Raw genomic sequence first — 17,333 nt, 5'->3', positions numbered from 1 at the left:
AAGCTTGTTCCTAACGACTCTTGGATTTTTCCCAGCTGTCCGATCTCATTTGACTGATGCAGGAAAGCAGATTGAGGGATACCTTTACTGTCACCGGTCCCTGCCTTGCTTCGTACCTTGTTCAACTCTTTTCTTTTTTCTCCTAAGATGGAAAACTCTACTCAGCTACAGTGACTGACTTTCTGGCCATTGATGCGGTCATTTACAGGAGCCTCGGAGACAGCCCTACCCTCAGGACTGTCAAGCACGATTCAAAGTGGTTGAAAGGTGAGCAGTTAGAAGAAGAAAGGGGGGGAAGGGATACATATCTCATAAGAGATGTAGAGTCAGGATGGACCAGACTGTAGATTCATTTTAGTAATGGATTCTGACAGACAAAACCATGTAAATTGCATCTTTTGCCTCAATTGATTTATTTACCTCCCTTTCCCCCTTCCCATGAGCTTCTGGAACACTAACAAAACTACCAGTGCTGCGACAATAGAGCATGCCACATTCATCTTTCCCTGCCTCAAATTCATTTCAGAGTCCCAATGAAACGAGCTGAACAGAACATTCATGAAAAGGAATGGGGGGGGAGGGGATTGGAGGTGGTGGGGAACAGGAAAGGGGCTATTCACAGCCCTGAGTGAGCCAGCATGATGGAGCAATGTGCAAAAACTCCTCTAGGCAATATGGACATTCCATTGTGGAAAATAAAACTACAGAGATTTGCAAAATGTACTTATTCTTCATTGCCGGTTGCAAAGCTTGTGAAAGATGTAATTTGTAGGCTCAAGTGCCTTCTGAAATCACTAGCGCTTGCACTTCTGAAGTCATTAGAAATGGTTAGTGTTAACCACATGTCTAATAGCCCTACACTTCCAATTAATAACACGTCTTTGGCTACACTTGATTAAAATTCCCTTAACACTATGTGACATATCTCCAATTAAAGTGCCCGTTTGTCTGCAGAGCCGTACTTTGTCCAAGCTGTGGATTACGGGGACTATATCTACTTCTTCTTCAGAGAAATTGCAGTAGAATACAACACTATGGGGAAGGTAAGGTGGGAGACTATCCCTGGCTCCATTGGTGACATTTTCAGAAACCTACTTTTGATCCAGTGTTGTTGTAAGTGACCTGGAAACGCAAATTGAACCCAATGACAACAGGGATGGCCAGAAGTGACAGACTGAGCTGTCTGGAAGCCCAATCCACTTTTTCAGAGCAGTAACAAATTACAGGGAACCTCTTGAATAATCTCTACTGAAGATCTAACCAACAGATGTTTGGTTACTTTCCTACCGAATTCGAAGTGTTTTGAGCTGTAGCTCCCAGGTATAATTTTCCCTCTTAATTGAGTTACTCCACAGAGACAATACATACCCAGTATCTCTAGGCAAACTGAGTTTTATTGCAGAAAGGAAGAGAACAGTTACAGGATGTTTATTTCAGTCATTTATTTATTATTATTATTATTTTTAACAGACATCTGTTCAAGGTCACTACGTTAGAGGGCACAAATAAAACACCAGGGTGGCTTGCATGGTAGAGGACTCATACTCCAAGTATGAGATTTCAGGCCCCAGAGGCAGCCAGTGGGGATGGCAGAGATGGTGCATACAAAGTGTGCTTTTGTCTGAGGAAATAAAAGCTAAGCAGTCTGTATGGAAATGAGTTTATGTGGCTGGGAGCTGATCCCCTGAAGGATTTATGGCTCTGTATTAAATGCCACTGCCTTATCTTTTAAACCATTCTGTTTCGTTGCTGAGTTTTTTTTTTTTTTCCTTTTTCTTTTTCTTCTTCTGTTCCTGATTTTAGAAACGCAATATTAAACACCTTGTTGTTCTGATTGCGTCGTTAAGCAGAGGCGACTTCTTCGAATTTCAGAAGGGAATGACTGCCTTTCCCTGTGCACTTTTCCCTGCAGGTTGTTTTCCCTAGGGTGGCTCAGGTCTGTAAGAATGACATGGGAGGGTCTCAGAGAGTCCTGGAAAAGCAGTGGACATCTTTCCTGAAGGCTCGCCTGAACTGCTCCGTGCCTGGAGACTCTCATTTTTATTTCAATATACTCCAGGCAGTTACAGATGTGATTCGCGTTAATGGCCGTGATGTTGTCTTGGCAACCTTTTCCACACCTTATAACAGGTAACCATGCCCTGGCTCTGTGTGGCCTTCCCAGCTCCCTTTTCCTGGGGGTGGGGGGTAGGGGGTGGAGGGGCTTGTGATTGACAGAAAAACAGCTGTCACTATTCATAGATAAAAAGGACTTTGCTCTGAGTTTTCATCAACAAACTAATTAGAATTTATAAGCATTATTAAATTAAGGTTTTAGGGAGAGTAAGTTATAGCAATATCTTCCATTTATATGAATGACATATAAATACTTTCTATGGGATTCCTTTCCTGTAAAGCAAATTTTATTGTCCTCTTTTTACACATGAGGAAATTGATTAAAGCATTCCTTTGCCTGGACCAGGTAGTCAGTGTTAGAAGGGACAGGTTTGGAAATTAAGAGATTTTTCTCTGGTCTCTTATAGGTCATGTGACATTCCTGTTTCACTTGTATTGTGTGTGGGGGTGGGGGTGGGGGGGTGGATTGGGCATTAATTCAAATGCTTCAGTGAGAAATTTGGAGCAAGGTGTTAAGGGTTCCACCTAAGTGTCTAGTTATCATCCAACTTGAGGATTTAAATCTCAGTGACATCAGGAAATTGGTTCATGGCTCAGATCCCAACCCCAGCACAATTGCCTCCGCAAGAGTCTGGTGAGGGTTCCTAGGACCTAGAAGTGCTGTGTATAACTTCATTTGTATTTTTGCATTTAGTTCATCAGAAAATGTAGTCAATTAAATGAGACATAAAAGTAGTGAATATGTATAGACATGACATAACATAGACATGGCATAGAGAAACACCTAATGTTAACAGTCTTTTTCTGGCATCCAGCTCTCTATAAAGCCTAATGATTCAAACTCACAATGCTGTTGTGTGAAATGAGAATACCTCTGGGTTGTAACTCCTGGCCATGAGTTCTAAATGCATGCACCATGCTCTCCTGTCTGTGTAGGGATTTAGAGATTCTAGATGGAATGTCCTCTTCTAGGAGTACACTTTAGATTATCCTTTTTACAAAAACTTTCATGAACTTCATGAGTGCTGAGATGACAGGCATGAAAAATGATACAACTGGAGGACTGCATCTCGAAAGGGTAGAGCCCTGAGCAGAGCAAGCTGAGGGATGAACTCACACTCCTCAGTTACAGGCAGGCCAGGGGTCAAGCTTTCCTCACCTAAGATAAAGGAAAGCAAAAGCTTATTTGCAGCAAGAAGTATTCTATTAGATTTAAGTATGTTTTAATCATTTATAGGGATTTTTAGACTTGAGGATGGGAAAGATAAAATATCTCAAGGCTTGTGTATTCACATTTAAGGTCCTATGTATCTAGGATTTTTGGAAAACATACTTCTTTGAAATATAGGGATGCAAGGGTTAGTGTAATTTAAGAATACATTTCTAGTTTAGGTGTTTGTTTTATTAAAAGTGTGGGTTACTTTAATTATAATACCGCAGTGAGTTTTGTATATTATAGATATTTGTTTTGTTGAGTGGCCCTAAAATTATCTTATTATGCTTATCTGCTCTCAGAAATATTATTTGTTCAATGACATCAGACAACCTAACTTGTTAATCTACATATGTCTTTAAGACTTGGTTATGCTAGATTGCTGGCAATCCTTGAGCGATGCCTCTTTACCTGTGCAAAAAGAGCAAGAAAACAATTATTCTAGCACACCAGCCCATTGTGGTTTGGCTCCCTTTCAGCCTGTTTCTTCCTGTTTTTTTGGTCACACACTCCATACTACCAGCTTACCAGACCCAAGGTCTGGTTTTTCTGGAATGGGTCTTTTTCTCTGTAAGGTCCTCCAAGCTGACCAATGTCTGGCCATTAAAATCTGGTGGAGGGGTCTCATGTCATAAAACCTTGTGCTAACAACTCTCGTGCATAGATCTCACTGGCTGCTCTGAATTTGTTTATAGTTGTCTCCATCATAACCAGTGATTTAGCTACTAAAGCAGGACCTTGGTTCTGTGGCATTCATGAAGCATCTATAACCAGCTCATAATTCTTCCCCCACAACAAAGAAGTTTAAGAAGTGATGAAAAATGGTGGGCTTTCTCCCCCTGCCTTGTGTTTACTGCAACCAGCTAATTTTTTTTAAGACTGTTGATGCACATTTGATTGGCAGACATATTCTCTTTACACATTATGATCCCTTCATTTGTAGTGGTCAGGGTACAAACTTGAAATTCTACCCGGCTGTAGTAAGAGTTTCTCCAGAGTATGTTTCCTAAAGGAATGCATCATAGTTCCCTGAGTCACACCTTGTGTGAAATGTCCTTTGCAGCATCCCAGGTTCTGCAGTCTGTGCCTATGACATGCTTGACATTGCTAATGTTTTCACCGGGAGATTCAAGGAACAGAAATCACCTGACTCTACCTGGACACCGGTTCCAGACGAGCGAGTCCCTAAGCCCAGGTACGTGCATGTGTTTATTTATTCTGCTATTTTCTAACTCAGAAATGATGGGACTGGCACCTCTGATAGTGAACGTCCTGTTGACCACATATGAATGAATGGCAGCTTCCATCACAAGCCAGGTAGACAGAGGTCCAAGAACAACACAAAGACCCTTGTGATCATTTGTATTCACCTTTATCAGAACCCAGTTACCTTTAGTTCCTACAAACCATGACTTTAGTCTTCTGGTTACCATTTGTAAATGTGGTTGCCCACTATAATAACAGGTGATAGTAGCCATCTGCTCTGCTCCTATTGGTCTAAGTAGAAAATGAACATCCAGAGAATAAACAGTATTATGCAAATTTATTTAACTAGAGAGATACTTCTGTTGTGCTTTCTTCTGGTTTTTATATAAACTCTTATCTTTAATTCCAATAAAATGTGAAATGTAAATAAGATTCCCTGGATATTTGGGTACAAGTGGGATCAGAGTTAAGTCCAGGGCTCTGGATCAAGGACAAGAATTGTATAGTTGGTACAGTGGGCTGCTTTTCTGAACTCACCTTCAGTATAGTGCTAGCCTTTTTAAAGCTGTGCCCTAGACTCTCTCACAAAGAAGCCCATGACCCAACCACACTGCAGAAATTTCTTGGTCCTGTAAAAATCTCTTCATATGCTCCTATGTAATAGCGAACTCTGGAAGAACAGTTCTCCCATCCTGTCCCTGTGTTTCCCAGTTCTGTAGCACATCCTCCATACGTCCACCTTTGTGGTCTCAGTTACATGGAAATTTTTCCGTTGAGTTCACGTGGTGCTGGAAGCAATCCCAATGTCTTCCTGGCTATTTTGCTTTCTCCTTTAGCTTCCTATCCTACTTCTCCTGAAATACCTACATGTACCTTTAATTGAACAATTTAGATATTAGAAACCAAAGAAAGCCAACTGGCCAACCCTTTATTATCAGTTGAGTTTCCTGGTGTATTCATTCTCTGTTCAAAGCAGACTCGATGTAAGAGGTAAACCCAGATTGATTCCCTAACTCAGCACCTGAGATCGGTCCATACTATATTAATAAGCCAGAAAAGGAGTTGAGATGGAGGGATGGGGTTTTAGGGAGGATACGTCTATAAAGTTAGTGAGTGAAGGTGTCACTCTGGCATTACAAGGACATGTTCTAAGTCACTCTTTCCCATATCAATGTGTTTCCACATTCTTTCATATCCTTATTTTACCCTCTTGCAAATATTAGGCTAATTTGGAAGGGCTGGCTGATTATAACTATATGGTATAAGGAGAGATTGTATCGTAAGGGCCCAACTTTTCCTCTTCACACCGGCAGGTAGCTGGGCATCTGGACCACGGTCTTTAGTCTTCTCTGATCTGACTTTGCTGAGATTTTCATGTAACCCTTTAAACCACAAAATTTCTTGCAAAAGTTCACTTTTGCAATCTTTGTTCAGTTGCAAGGAATTGGTCCTTTAGGAAAGAATCTTCAGTGTAACTGGCTTTTCATAACTTCCAAAACCCCATAAAAGTCTAAAACAAAAAATGAAAAAGTGAACTTATATACCCCGAGAGCTTGTAACATTGAATCGTGCTGGTGTATACCTCAGTGACTGGAAATCACTGTTTTCTGTGCTTATAAGAGTATTTAGCATGATCCCCTCCTTTGTAGAACATATACCTCTAGAATAGAAGGTCTCAAACTGTAGGTCACTACCCAAAAAACAATCATCCATTGGAAGACACAGATGTTTATATTAAGATTCGTAACAGTAGCAAAGTTACAATTATGAAGTAGTAACAAAATAATTTTATGTTGATGGGGGGGGAAGTCACAATAACATAAAGAACTGTATTAAAGGGTCACAGCATTAGGAAGGTTGAGAACCACTGCTCTCTAATCTCTAACAAGATGCCCTAGTTTGTTTTGTGTTGTTGTGATAAACACCAAGATCAAAAACAACTTACAGAGAATTTATTGCAGTCTATCATCAGGAGAAGCCAAGGTGGGAACTTGACCCAGAAACCACAAGGCACACTGCTTCCTGGCTTGCCTCTTCTAGCTTGCTACCTCCAACTTGCTCAGCCACCTCTCTTGTACAGCCGAGGCTCACTTTCTAGGAGGTGGTACCACCCATGGTGGGCAGAGCCTTCTCACATCAATTAACCGTTAAGAACATGGCTCACAAACAAGCCTGTGTGTTGGAGGTATGTCTAGGTTTGTGTCAAGTCGACAGATAGTAACGCGTCCCTGAGAGGCGTGTCTCCACACACTCACTCGTTTCTAGTTCCATCTCTGTTCACTGGGTTTGTTTGCGCATCTGGAAGGACGCCAAGTTGCCTGGAGATGCAACTGTGCTGTTCTGGCTAAGGCTCACTCACGGAATGAGGAGGCGGTCCAGAGGAAATCTCAGCATGTTGTACTTGGTGGCATTCTGCATTGTTCAACATCCTCTTCTTGCGCTGGTGGTACAGTCTCCTTCATGCCAGATGCTTGGAGAAGCAGTTCATTCAAAGAGTTTGCCAGAAGGCATGAATTAATTCTTTCCCCTCTACCCCTTGTTTCCTTTTAGGCCAGGCTGTTGTGCTGGATCATCCTCTTTAGAAAAATATGCAACCTCCAATGAGTTTCCCGATGATACCCTGAACTTCATTAAGACGCATCCACTCATGGACGAGGCAGTGCCTTCCATCATCAATAGACCTTGGTTCCTGAGAACGATGGTCAGGTGAGTGTCAAACAAACCGCATCCGAAGTAGATTTCCTTGACTTTATCTTGTGCTCATGGATGCTCTCAGTGGATCGTGCTTTGAAATGCCACAAACATCTTCTGCTCTCCTGGGCATGGATTCAGCTAGGAAATGTTGACAGGCTGGGTCGATGCCACCAACTCCCCATTGCCATATTCTCAGTGAGAAGAGTGCCAGTATTTTCAGGCTAGTTTCACACATGCCAACTATCTAGAAGATAGAAAAAAAATTTTTTTTTCCTTCCAGATTAGCTCATTAATCCATTCTGCGCGTTACAAGGGAGTCATGAAGCAGGACCCGTGAGAAGTGCTTACCTGTTTGGGGTTTACACATGACTACATTGCTGGCATGAAGGGACCAGGCATTTGTAGTGGCATGCCAGCATGAAGGAGGTTATGCTTTGGTATTTTCTACCTGAAGTGATGCCAACATAGAAGCAGTGGCCGGCTGGGGAGACCTGACAACTTTAAACATCCTTTTGATTGCAGGTCATTTTCAAAGAAGATGATGTTTTGTTTTGTTTTGTTTTGTTTCCTAAACAGTGGCCGTTGATAACACAAAATGATTTTTATCCCCTGGCCTTACTGAACATATCATGAACTCTCTTGACCATAACCTAGAAACCAGGCTCTGTTACCTGTGGGAAGGCTGGTGTTCTCTAGTTCCTGTCTTGGTACTTAGAGCAAGACGGAACGATCATAAAGTTCTATAGAGAGCGGATGCCCACTAGGCCTTACTTCTATGCTTGTCTCTCTGGCCCCTTCATAGATGTGGTTTGGCTTGCATGTCCTGATTTTAGTACTGCTCTGAGTCCTCTACTTTTAGGGCCCTCTTTACCCCTTTGTGTACAACCTGCAAGTTTTCTAATCTTGTTGACAGAGGTTTTTGTGCCTCCTAGGAAAAAAGTGAAGGATGGTGTCCACTGTTTTCCTTTTCAACATTAAAAAGAAATGCTAAGTATATTCCATTCCTATATCTGCTCTCTCCATTGGAACCATCAGTCTTTCCTTATTGCTCATGGAAGGGATCATTGCTGAGTGGTTTCATATGGTTATGGATATTTATTTATTATAGAACTTGGCCTCTGTACATATACTTCCTTCTCCCTGTTGGAGTCGTCCTACTAATGTTCTGCATATGAAAATAAGGGATCAGACCAGCTTGAGAGCATTACTTACATGCATATATTTTTTTTCATGACATTGTTACTAGAAAGCCGTGCCACACTTGTTTGAAGTGGAAAGAGGACCTTTACTGATAGACTTACAAAGAGATTTTTTTTTGTTGTTTTTCAAATGTGATCCTCTCATTTTTAGATACCGCCTGACCAAAATTGCAGTCGACAATGCTGCCGGGCCATATCAGAATCACACTGTGGTTTTCCTGGGATCAGAAAAGGGAATCATCTTGAAGTTTTTGGCCAGGATAGGAAGCAGTGGTTTCCTAAATGGCAGCCTTTTCCTGGAGGAGATGAATGTTTACAACCCAGAAAAGTGAGTGGAACGTTGGGTCCTTTCTTGGTAACTATTTGTCATTCTATTGCGACCTCTCCCATTCATGGAAAATTGCAGCAGACAAGTTGTGTGATCACACCATTTCTAAAAATTACTGAGCATATAAAAAGCTCAGTAATGTTTTTTTTTTTTCCCTTACCAATAATGTATGGCCCTATAGCTGCTCATGTAGGGTGTCCACATAAGGTCTGTAAAACTTCAGTTATATCAGACCATGAGGTCAGTATGTCAGTCCAGAAGTGGGGGAATGAGGGTAGTGGCCGGGGAAAGAAAACTCTTCCAAAGAATCTCCTAACGGTCCCCTCCCACCTCATCAAACTAGGTGCAGCTATGATGGTGTAGAAGACAAAAGGATCATGGGTATGCAGCTCGACAGAGCGAGCGGCTCACTCTATGTTGCATTCTCCACTTGTGTGATAAAGGTGCCTCTTGGCCGCTGTGAGCGACATGGGAAGTGTAAAAAGTATGTATTCCTTTGCCTTCCTGACATTTCAAAAATCCATTAGCAGTTAGAAAGCGGTCCTGGCTTGCTGACAGTCATCCTTCTCCTACAGAACCTGCATCGCCTCCAGAGACCCATACTGTGGGTGGGTAAGGGAAAGTGGTTCCTGTGCCCATCTGTCACCCCTTAGCAGGTAAGGAGCCTGAGGTGTGGGAGGGCAAAGTGCCTGGGTCACATCTTCATGCTAGATGTTGGCCTTGCCCGTGTTCCCTCAAACCATCTGAACTCATTTCTCTGTGTGAGAAAATTTCAGCCAAGGAAGTGCCAGGTGCCTCCCCCAACCCTAACTCAGTTCAGAGACTCTGGCAGAGTGTCCATGGAATGATCGCCCTCAGACTGGTTAAGACCACAGAGAGGAAACACAGTAGGCTTCAGAAGGATTCCCTAGAAAGTGGGACATGAATATACCAGCCTTGACTGTCACAGTGTGAGGACAGCAGAGAAAGAAGCCACAACGGGGAACCAATTAGATTAGTAGATGTTTTGTCCAGCCACAACAAAGCGAGTTTGCTAATTGACTAACCGTACGAGCCTGAGAAGAAACAGCAGATCATTTGTTAACCCATGTGATCATGCATCAAGCATGGTGTTCATATCCAATAAAGCTTTCTCCCGTGCTGATCAAACTGTGACCTTACTGCTCATCCGGCACACAATCCATGTTTGGCAATTTCCCAATGGGTCCTCTAGATCAAGCCCCTCTGTTCGGCCTGTGAGTTTTTCTTTATTACTTCAGAGGATGTGAAATCTAAAATAACATTTGGAAAAAAAATATTCAAAGCCTGTCTCTGAGAGATTGTGTGTAATGCAAGTGAGGTGTCCAGGGCAGTCCACGGCTCTCCTTCAACAAAGGAGCTTCCCTGGTCCCATCTGTAAAACAGAGCTAGTTTCCCATGCTGGGAGCTTCTTTCTTGCTTTTAAAATAACTAGACAACTAGAAAGAGGCGATTTAGTGACTACCACCCACATCATTTGAGAAATATTCTCTTGAACAGAGCTAATGACAACTGTAAAATATGACCTGGAAATCTGAGCGTTGCAAAGATGGCCCACTGTGTTATCAGCTGTGGCTTTGCAGGTAGCTCTGTTGACTTTTGATAGAGTTGGAGCCTTTTATCTTTTCATGAAATTCCTTGGGGTGGAGCACAAGGAATCAGTGAGAGGGGGAGCTGAGGAGGGACTCATCATTTGTCAACAAGTGGGTAAAGATAACAAGACTTTCATAAGCTGTTTTCGAGTTACTATCGGAACTCTCAGAGGCTCCCTTTGAGCCCTGAATTTATATTTCAATGCCACAGGCACTGTTCAACACATGCGTAGCTCTGCTGGCCGAGTGGGCTTTGGGACTAGATGGATACTGGCTTTCATTACAAGGAATCCGTATCCTTAGAGAATGAATTTAATTTTCATTACAGCCCAAGACATTAGAGGGTAAACATGGATTATTAGGTCAAGGTGTGCCTTTCAAAGCGGTTTCTTATGTGGTTCATGATAGACTGGGAGCCAGCGACAAATCATACTTTTCAATTATAGTTTAGAATCCTAAGCAGAGTGGACAAATCGGCGTGTGCTTTTAAAAAAAAAAAAAAAAAATTAAAGTGAGTGGTGACCCATAAGATGGAGGGAGGAAGAGAGGAGAGTTGAGGATTGGGCAGCGAGAATGCAAGATCCTCGCCAGAATCCGCCGGCTCAGAGCCTGCACATGCTCACTGGCCAGTTGTGCCTTTAAACACTTGGTTATATGTGCTTTATAGGCAAAGGGATCAAGGAAAAAAGGGCCTGGGAAAGGAAGCAGAAAAGATTAGACATTTTCATCCAGACTTCCCTTATTGCTTCTACGAGGAGCGAGCTTTAGCATGAAACTTTTTAAATGTTTAAGTAACGTTCAAGAAACCAGAGTAAGGACAGCATAAGAGTAGCCCACAAGCCAGTTAACTTCCTGATTCTGCTCTGAGCTTACTGCTCTCATAGCTAGCTTCTCCTTGGAGACTCCCATAAAACTCATTGCTATAAGCGTCCACGGAGAGCTCTTTCTCTCTCATACCCACTGTGGCTCAGCTTAGCTAAAGGGTCACTTGTTTAATGAAACAGAAGACTCACCCTTGACACTGAATTTTTTTTTTTTTCTCTTTCTTTGTCCTCTCCTCTCCCTTTTTAAAGGCTGGCGTTTGAGCAGGACATTGAGCGTGGCAATACAGACGGCCTAGGAGACTGTCACAGTAAGTATAGTTTTTAACTCTGTGCCTGCCCGTGGATAAAGATGCGTTTCTCAAATGGTCTCAAAGACCGGTGGTGACCCTTTGAGGTCAAAGGATCACTTTACAGAGGTCACCTAAGGACATCAGAAAACACATCTTTACATTATCATTCATAACATAGTAAAATTACAGGTGAAGTAGCAACAAAAATAACTTTATGGTTGGGGGGGTCACGACAACATGAGGAACTGAATTAAAGGTTCACAGCCTACGAAGGCTGGTCTGGAAACATCATATCTGTGTAAAACCGTGCAGCTGATTCTGGACAGAACAGAGAGAGAACAGTGCGTGTGGAAGGCAGCACTGCCAGAGTTAACTGCTGTGAATACAGACACCTCTCCTGTGATTCTAATGCTGTGGAATAAATGCATGCGAGGGTTATTAATTATAGCGAAGCAGTAAGTTATGTCAGTATTTCCATTACAAGAATGGCAGTCTTGTTGCTTCTCATAATGTGCTATTACACTACATTTTAGCCAAACAATCATAAGTTTAATCATTGTGCTCTGGCTTTTTAATTGAGTGGGGCTGTTTTAGTGTTCTTTAACATATTTACCAATGAAAGTAATTATTTTTCAAAATGAGACCATTTGAGATAGGGGCAAACTTAAAAAATAAGACAGGTGCATAAAGCTATTCTAAATGACTCTTTGCAGAAATTAACCAAGTGCCATTCTCAGAGTTCATATCACACACAATTAAGTGGCACCACTGTATATACTTGGAACTTTTTAGAGACATTCCGGACTCTCCTCTGAGCTGATCAATATCAGGAATCTCCTGAAAAAGCTTTAGAGTTGTGAACTTGAATAATAGTGTTATGTTCTCAGAAAACAATGTCCTCAGGCTCTGAGAATATGGCTGTGGGCTTCTCAAAGGAGACTCACCTGGTGTGTAAATTTTTTTACTCTTCCGTGTATGGAAATTCATAAAATTTGCATTCAAAAATGGCACTGCAAAACAGCTCTTAAGGGAACAAAATTGGGTGACTCTATAATAAGATCATAGATGTAATTCTAAGTCTTTAAGTGGCAAGAACTGAGATTTCAGACCAGGCTGTAATCTGACTTTCTCTCATATGCCTTTGCAAGAGATACAGAACAACCAAGTAAAGAGGGTTAACTATCAGAAACTTCTTAACTCAAACATAAGTTGGTTTATTAATAAAATATATGACCAATGTTTTCCTTTATCATACCTTCACATGAAATATTTACACATCAATACTGGTGTAGGCGATGTGTCATCGGCAAAATGGCTGTGCTGCGTGTGACTATTCATCTGTATCAATAAAGCAATTTCCAGTTCCATCATTAGATCTTAATTATCTTGTGCCTTGTAGTTTCAGTTTTGGAAAAACAGGTGTTTTGAGGGTTGAGGGGCTGTTATAGATGTTTATTTAGAAAACACTGTCATTGCATTTTTGTGGTCTGATGGTATGAGTGCCTGTAAATAGGAATTTGGCTTAAATCAGGAAATGAACAGAGAAGATGCTGATGGAGTGCTACTGTATGTTGAAGTGTCTTGTGTGTTTTGAGGCAGAGGAGCCTAAGAGAACAAATGTATGTCAAGTAGAAGGTTCCAATCCAGTGATTTAGTCCTTACGCTCAGGGTCAGCAGTAAAAGCCTGCTTTTTCTCCTGCTCCAATCTGGAGTCCCCACTTAGGACAGAAGGTGAGACTATGCCTCTGCGTGTCCTGTCCAGAGAGCTTTTCCTGTTCTCATGCTCCCACTAGAACAGGAACTACTTCTATATGTATCAGTATTCACGGGGTCCTTACAGAATTGCTTCACTGGCAGGATTTTTAGGAAAGTCAAAGAGAGCCAGTGTTTGGTGAACCAATGATCTGACATAGACATCAGCACACAAAACTACATATGTGGTTTCCCACGTATGGGTGGGGGGTTTTCAACTTCCAAACTCCCCACTGAATTCAGAACATTATGGCTTATGACACTGGACAGTTCTCTCAGTTCACCCATAAGGATGAAACTGTATAGAACATGAAGAAAAGTTCCTGTTTACAGCTGTGGCTTGGTTACTTTATCCACAGCCATGCCCCAAGCTGTGTGTGGCTTCCTGATGCTCATAGAGTCATTGCAATGACCACTTCCTTTGCTAATTTTTGGGTTTTCAGTGCCAGGTGGCAGTGGCTTTGGGGAAAGTCACTGGTGGAAGAGATCTAGAGATAGGAAATTGGATTGAGGAGGAAGCATCTTAGGTGACAAGCAGGAAGTGACAAAGGCCTCTGAGAGTTGGGCTCCCACATTGACCCAGCTCTCATTGCTCATCCCTGCTCAGTGTGTAAGTCACACTAAGAGTGTGCAGCCAAGTAACCACCTCCCCGCTTTTGTCTTTCAGATTCCTTCGTGGCACTGAATGGTAAGGATAATATTACTGTCACAATTTCACATTGATGGAAATCGGTTGTACTAATCCACCTGAATAGTTTAAAGTCTTAGGTTTCTTTTTAATTAATTTTTATCCTCATTTTTTATAGACATTTCAACTCCTCTACCAGATTATGAAATGTCTTTCAACAGAGTGTATGGTCAGTTTATTGCTATATATATGCATATCAATATTAATACTTAAAGTTACTCATCCTTTGGTAGTTTTTAGTTTTCATTCTTAATTATAGAACAGATTCTTTGTTACTTCAGGGCCCCAATTCACTAAACTTATTTCTAGATTTTAATATAATTAAAAAAAAATACAATCTGCTTATATGAGACAGTTGATTAAGGAGACCAAGTCTTACATATTTAAATCCGTATAATGTGAAACATGCCAACGTTCAAGTATTTGGTAAATCTATCTAATGAATTTTAGAAGGAGAAGAAATTTCTTCTTGAATATGCCTGTATACAGAGAGATTTAGGATAAAAGAACAGTGCTTATAACAGATAAACTGTAGCCCCTCAGCTGATAGGGAATACCAACCCCTAATCCTGTCTGTCAGGGTAACCTCCCAAACAGGGAAATTCCCGTATAACGGAATAGACACCAGGGTTTTTTGAGGCAAACATTTGCTATGTAGCATGAAAATGGCCCAAAACATTCAAGTTCAGAAAGAATTTGAATATTTAAACTTATTTCCAGTAAGACTTCTTCAGAATGTATGCAAGGAAGTATGAGGCAGTGAGTGTAATATCCAAACAGGATTTTGCCCATTGTTCTCCACCTGAAATACACAAGCACAGATCCAAGTTCAGGAGGTGTCCTTACTTCCTCACGTGCAAGCCAGAATGCAGCTGTTTTGGTTTTGGTTTTCCTAGCACTTCCAAACACCTATTAACTGAAAGGATTGAATGTATTTAAAAGAAAGAAAGAAAGAAAGAAAGAAAGAAAGAAAGAAAGAAAGAAAGAAAGAAAGAAAAGAAAAGAAAGCATATGAAACCACCTCTGTAGTATCAAAGTTAAACTTTTGCCTTTTAATTTGGATAGTGAGTTCAGCCATTTATAGTTTTTTGTGTCCTAGATACACCACAAAGGAATGGTTTAAGAGGCATTCTTTAAATGTAAGCATAGGCAAAAATGGAGGAAAGACAGAAAGAGGAGAGAAACCACAAAATTTAGGAAACAAACAATACTTCAAGGTGGCTACTAATGTGCTCAACTGTTCTATGTGAAATTTCAGGCCCTAAGCCTGGCTAACATAAATTAGAAGCCTTGTTGACGTCTTCAAGACCGTCTTAAAAGCCAGAGCTATGCAATGCAGTCCCCTGCCCAGCCCTGCCATGATTCAACACAGGGTAGACCAGTCATGTCTGCAGAATTCCTCCACCTTTGACATCCGCTCATCTGTGATTCAAACAGAACAGACCAGGAGAGAATTGCTCAGAAGGCAAATGTCATCTAGCTTAACCTTAACCTTCAGGAAGGAAACCCACTTAGCACCTGGTCTTTTGCAACGTCAGTCTTTGCAATCATGGCCGTGTAACTGAAGAATTCTTATCCCATGTTGTGAAATTCAGGCCTTGAAAGTGAACCAGCGGCCTTCCTTGCATCCATCAAATGTTCAAGACCAATTTGACCTCCCAGGGAATTCCTTGAACATATAATTAAACTCTGGGATGCTCTCTCTGGACAGAAATCACTCTGCAGGCAAGTTTGGAGCTTTCGTTTCCTCCACCATGAACAGGCATTTATTAATTTTTCCATATGTTAATGGAATATGTTAAAATTAAAACTTGACAGGACAATGCCCAGTTCTCGTGAGCTTTTTATCTGAAGCCTCTGGAAGGAGACCAGAGAACGGGGCTCCCCCTTAGCTCATAACCCTGTCTATTGCAGGTAGGAACTATGCAGCCTGAAGTAGTTAGATGGCTAATTTACCATTCGCGTCAGTGACGGGCTACCACAGAGGCCAGGAAATTACTGAAGAGCCATAGAAAGATGCTTTCAAAGGAAGGAGAACATAATACATTTTTTAAGGGGGGAAAAAAAGAGAGAGAGAGAGATGCTGTAGATAGTACTTATCTAGTACTTGGTATGATCGAATAAAATATTTAATTCATTGAGCATATACTTGTTGAGTTGCTGCTATGAGTCAGGCATGGTGTATGTGCAGGATTTGTATCCCCAGAGGGAGGACCAAATGGCTATGTTTATGGGCGTGAATACAGATGAGGAAGACAATCCGGAGTGCAACTACACTCTCAGTAGCTGTGCCTTCTGTATGTCCTGAGCTTCTCAGCTATTTTAGGCCCACAAAACAAACCACCAAAATGGAAATTCCTTTTCTTGGAGAAAGACATCATTTTAGTCTAGCACTGTGTAAGCTTTGTGTTGACTAAAGCTGTAGGCAGCACCAGTCCCATCTTCAAGAACGCCTTTTAGTGAATTGGGCCCTGATTGTTTTTCCTCTCTTTTCCTCTCTGTATTGAGTTAGTGTCTCTTCTATCTAATTGGCTATAATCATTGTTAACAGTATGAGTAGCGGGAAGGGTCTCTAACCTGTAGACTCACAATGACTTGTAGATGTAGAGAAACCACACGATGCATGAAAATTAACTTTTTGAAAACATCTATAATTTTTTTGGACCTGTGAAGACTATGATAGTATCCGTTCCACTGATCAAAATGTGTTCCTATTGGACCACATGATTACAGCAAACCCCACCGACATACAATACCATGTCCACAAGCCATTGCCTGTTTTCACAATATCCTTCTGGTTACAAAGTCTCATAGACATTGGGTACATATCGTAAAATCACACTGTGAGAAAGAATATCTCTGACTCCTAGATGTCTGTTTAAGGATGGTGTGTCAACAGATGCTTGCCTTGGGGGCTGCTGCCCTCCCGAACTCTCACCTCTCACCTGGTGGCGGGACACTTTTCGAGGCTCACGTATTTGCTTTCTGTTTACTCCACATCCATCCCATGGCTTTCCATCCTGAAGCACAAGTTTAAAAGATTACAAAGCTTTTTTTTTTCCCCCCCTCTTTTCTGTTGAGTAAATCAGATGCATACATAGTTTCTCTACATTTACATATAGAAAATTGAGACATGGCGCATATTAGACTAACCCTTCAGAGATAGGAGGAAGGCTGATTTCTCACATTTGTGGAAAACATTTTCCTACCTAACTACCATCTGGTCCACATTAATTTCCTCCTGTAGCCATAGCTTTCCGTCACCGATGCGTTTTCCATGTATCTGTAGCATATGGTCCAGGAAATCTTTCTACAGAAAAACGTGTCCCTTAGGCATATATTTCCCCTAGATTACCATATTAAGAAATGTTCTCCCTAAACCATGCTTATGGCATTACCATAAAATTGCCCCTT

The 17,333-nt window shown here is 41.5% G+C and overlaps 1 protein-coding gene across 5 annotated transcripts in view; it reads left to right on the top strand.

Annotated features, from left to right (window-relative positions):
- Positions 1-17,333, top strand: part of Sema6a (semaphorin 6A) — a 119,197-nt gene that overhangs the window by 76,313 nt on the left and 25,551 nt on the right. For 3 of the 5 annotated variants that reach the window (XM_021214193.2, XM_029546825.1, XM_029546826.1), the window contains exons 8-18: positions 148-267; positions 955-1,043; positions 1,913-2,130; positions 4,392-4,523; positions 7,085-7,240; positions 8,579-8,755; positions 9,099-9,239; positions 9,331-9,411; positions 11,439-11,497; positions 13,899-13,919; positions 14,038-14,088. In XM_021214193.2, the coding sequence (XP_021069852.1) occupies positions 148-267; positions 955-1,043; positions 1,913-2,130; positions 4,392-4,523; positions 7,085-7,240; positions 8,579-8,755; positions 9,099-9,239; positions 9,331-9,411; positions 11,439-11,497; positions 13,899-13,919; positions 14,038-14,088 (1,245 nt within the window). The remainder of the gene's footprint in view (positions 1-147; positions 268-954; positions 1,044-1,912; positions 2,131-4,391; positions 4,524-7,084; positions 7,241-8,578; positions 8,756-9,098; positions 9,240-9,330; positions 9,412-11,438; positions 11,498-13,898; positions 13,920-14,037; positions 14,089-17,333) is intronic. The other 2 variants (XM_029546827.1, XM_021214194.2) reach the window with 1 other exon arrangement.

This window comes from Mus pahari, chromosome 15 (assembly GCF_900095145.1).
Source record: "Mus pahari chromosome 15, PAHARI_EIJ_v1.1, whole genome shotgun sequence".
Lineage (NCBI taxonomy): Eukaryota > Metazoa > Chordata > Mammalia > Rodentia > Muridae > Mus > Mus pahari.
The sequence above is the reverse complement of the archived record's forward strand: the minus strand, read 5'-3'. Positions and strand labels throughout refer to the sequence as shown.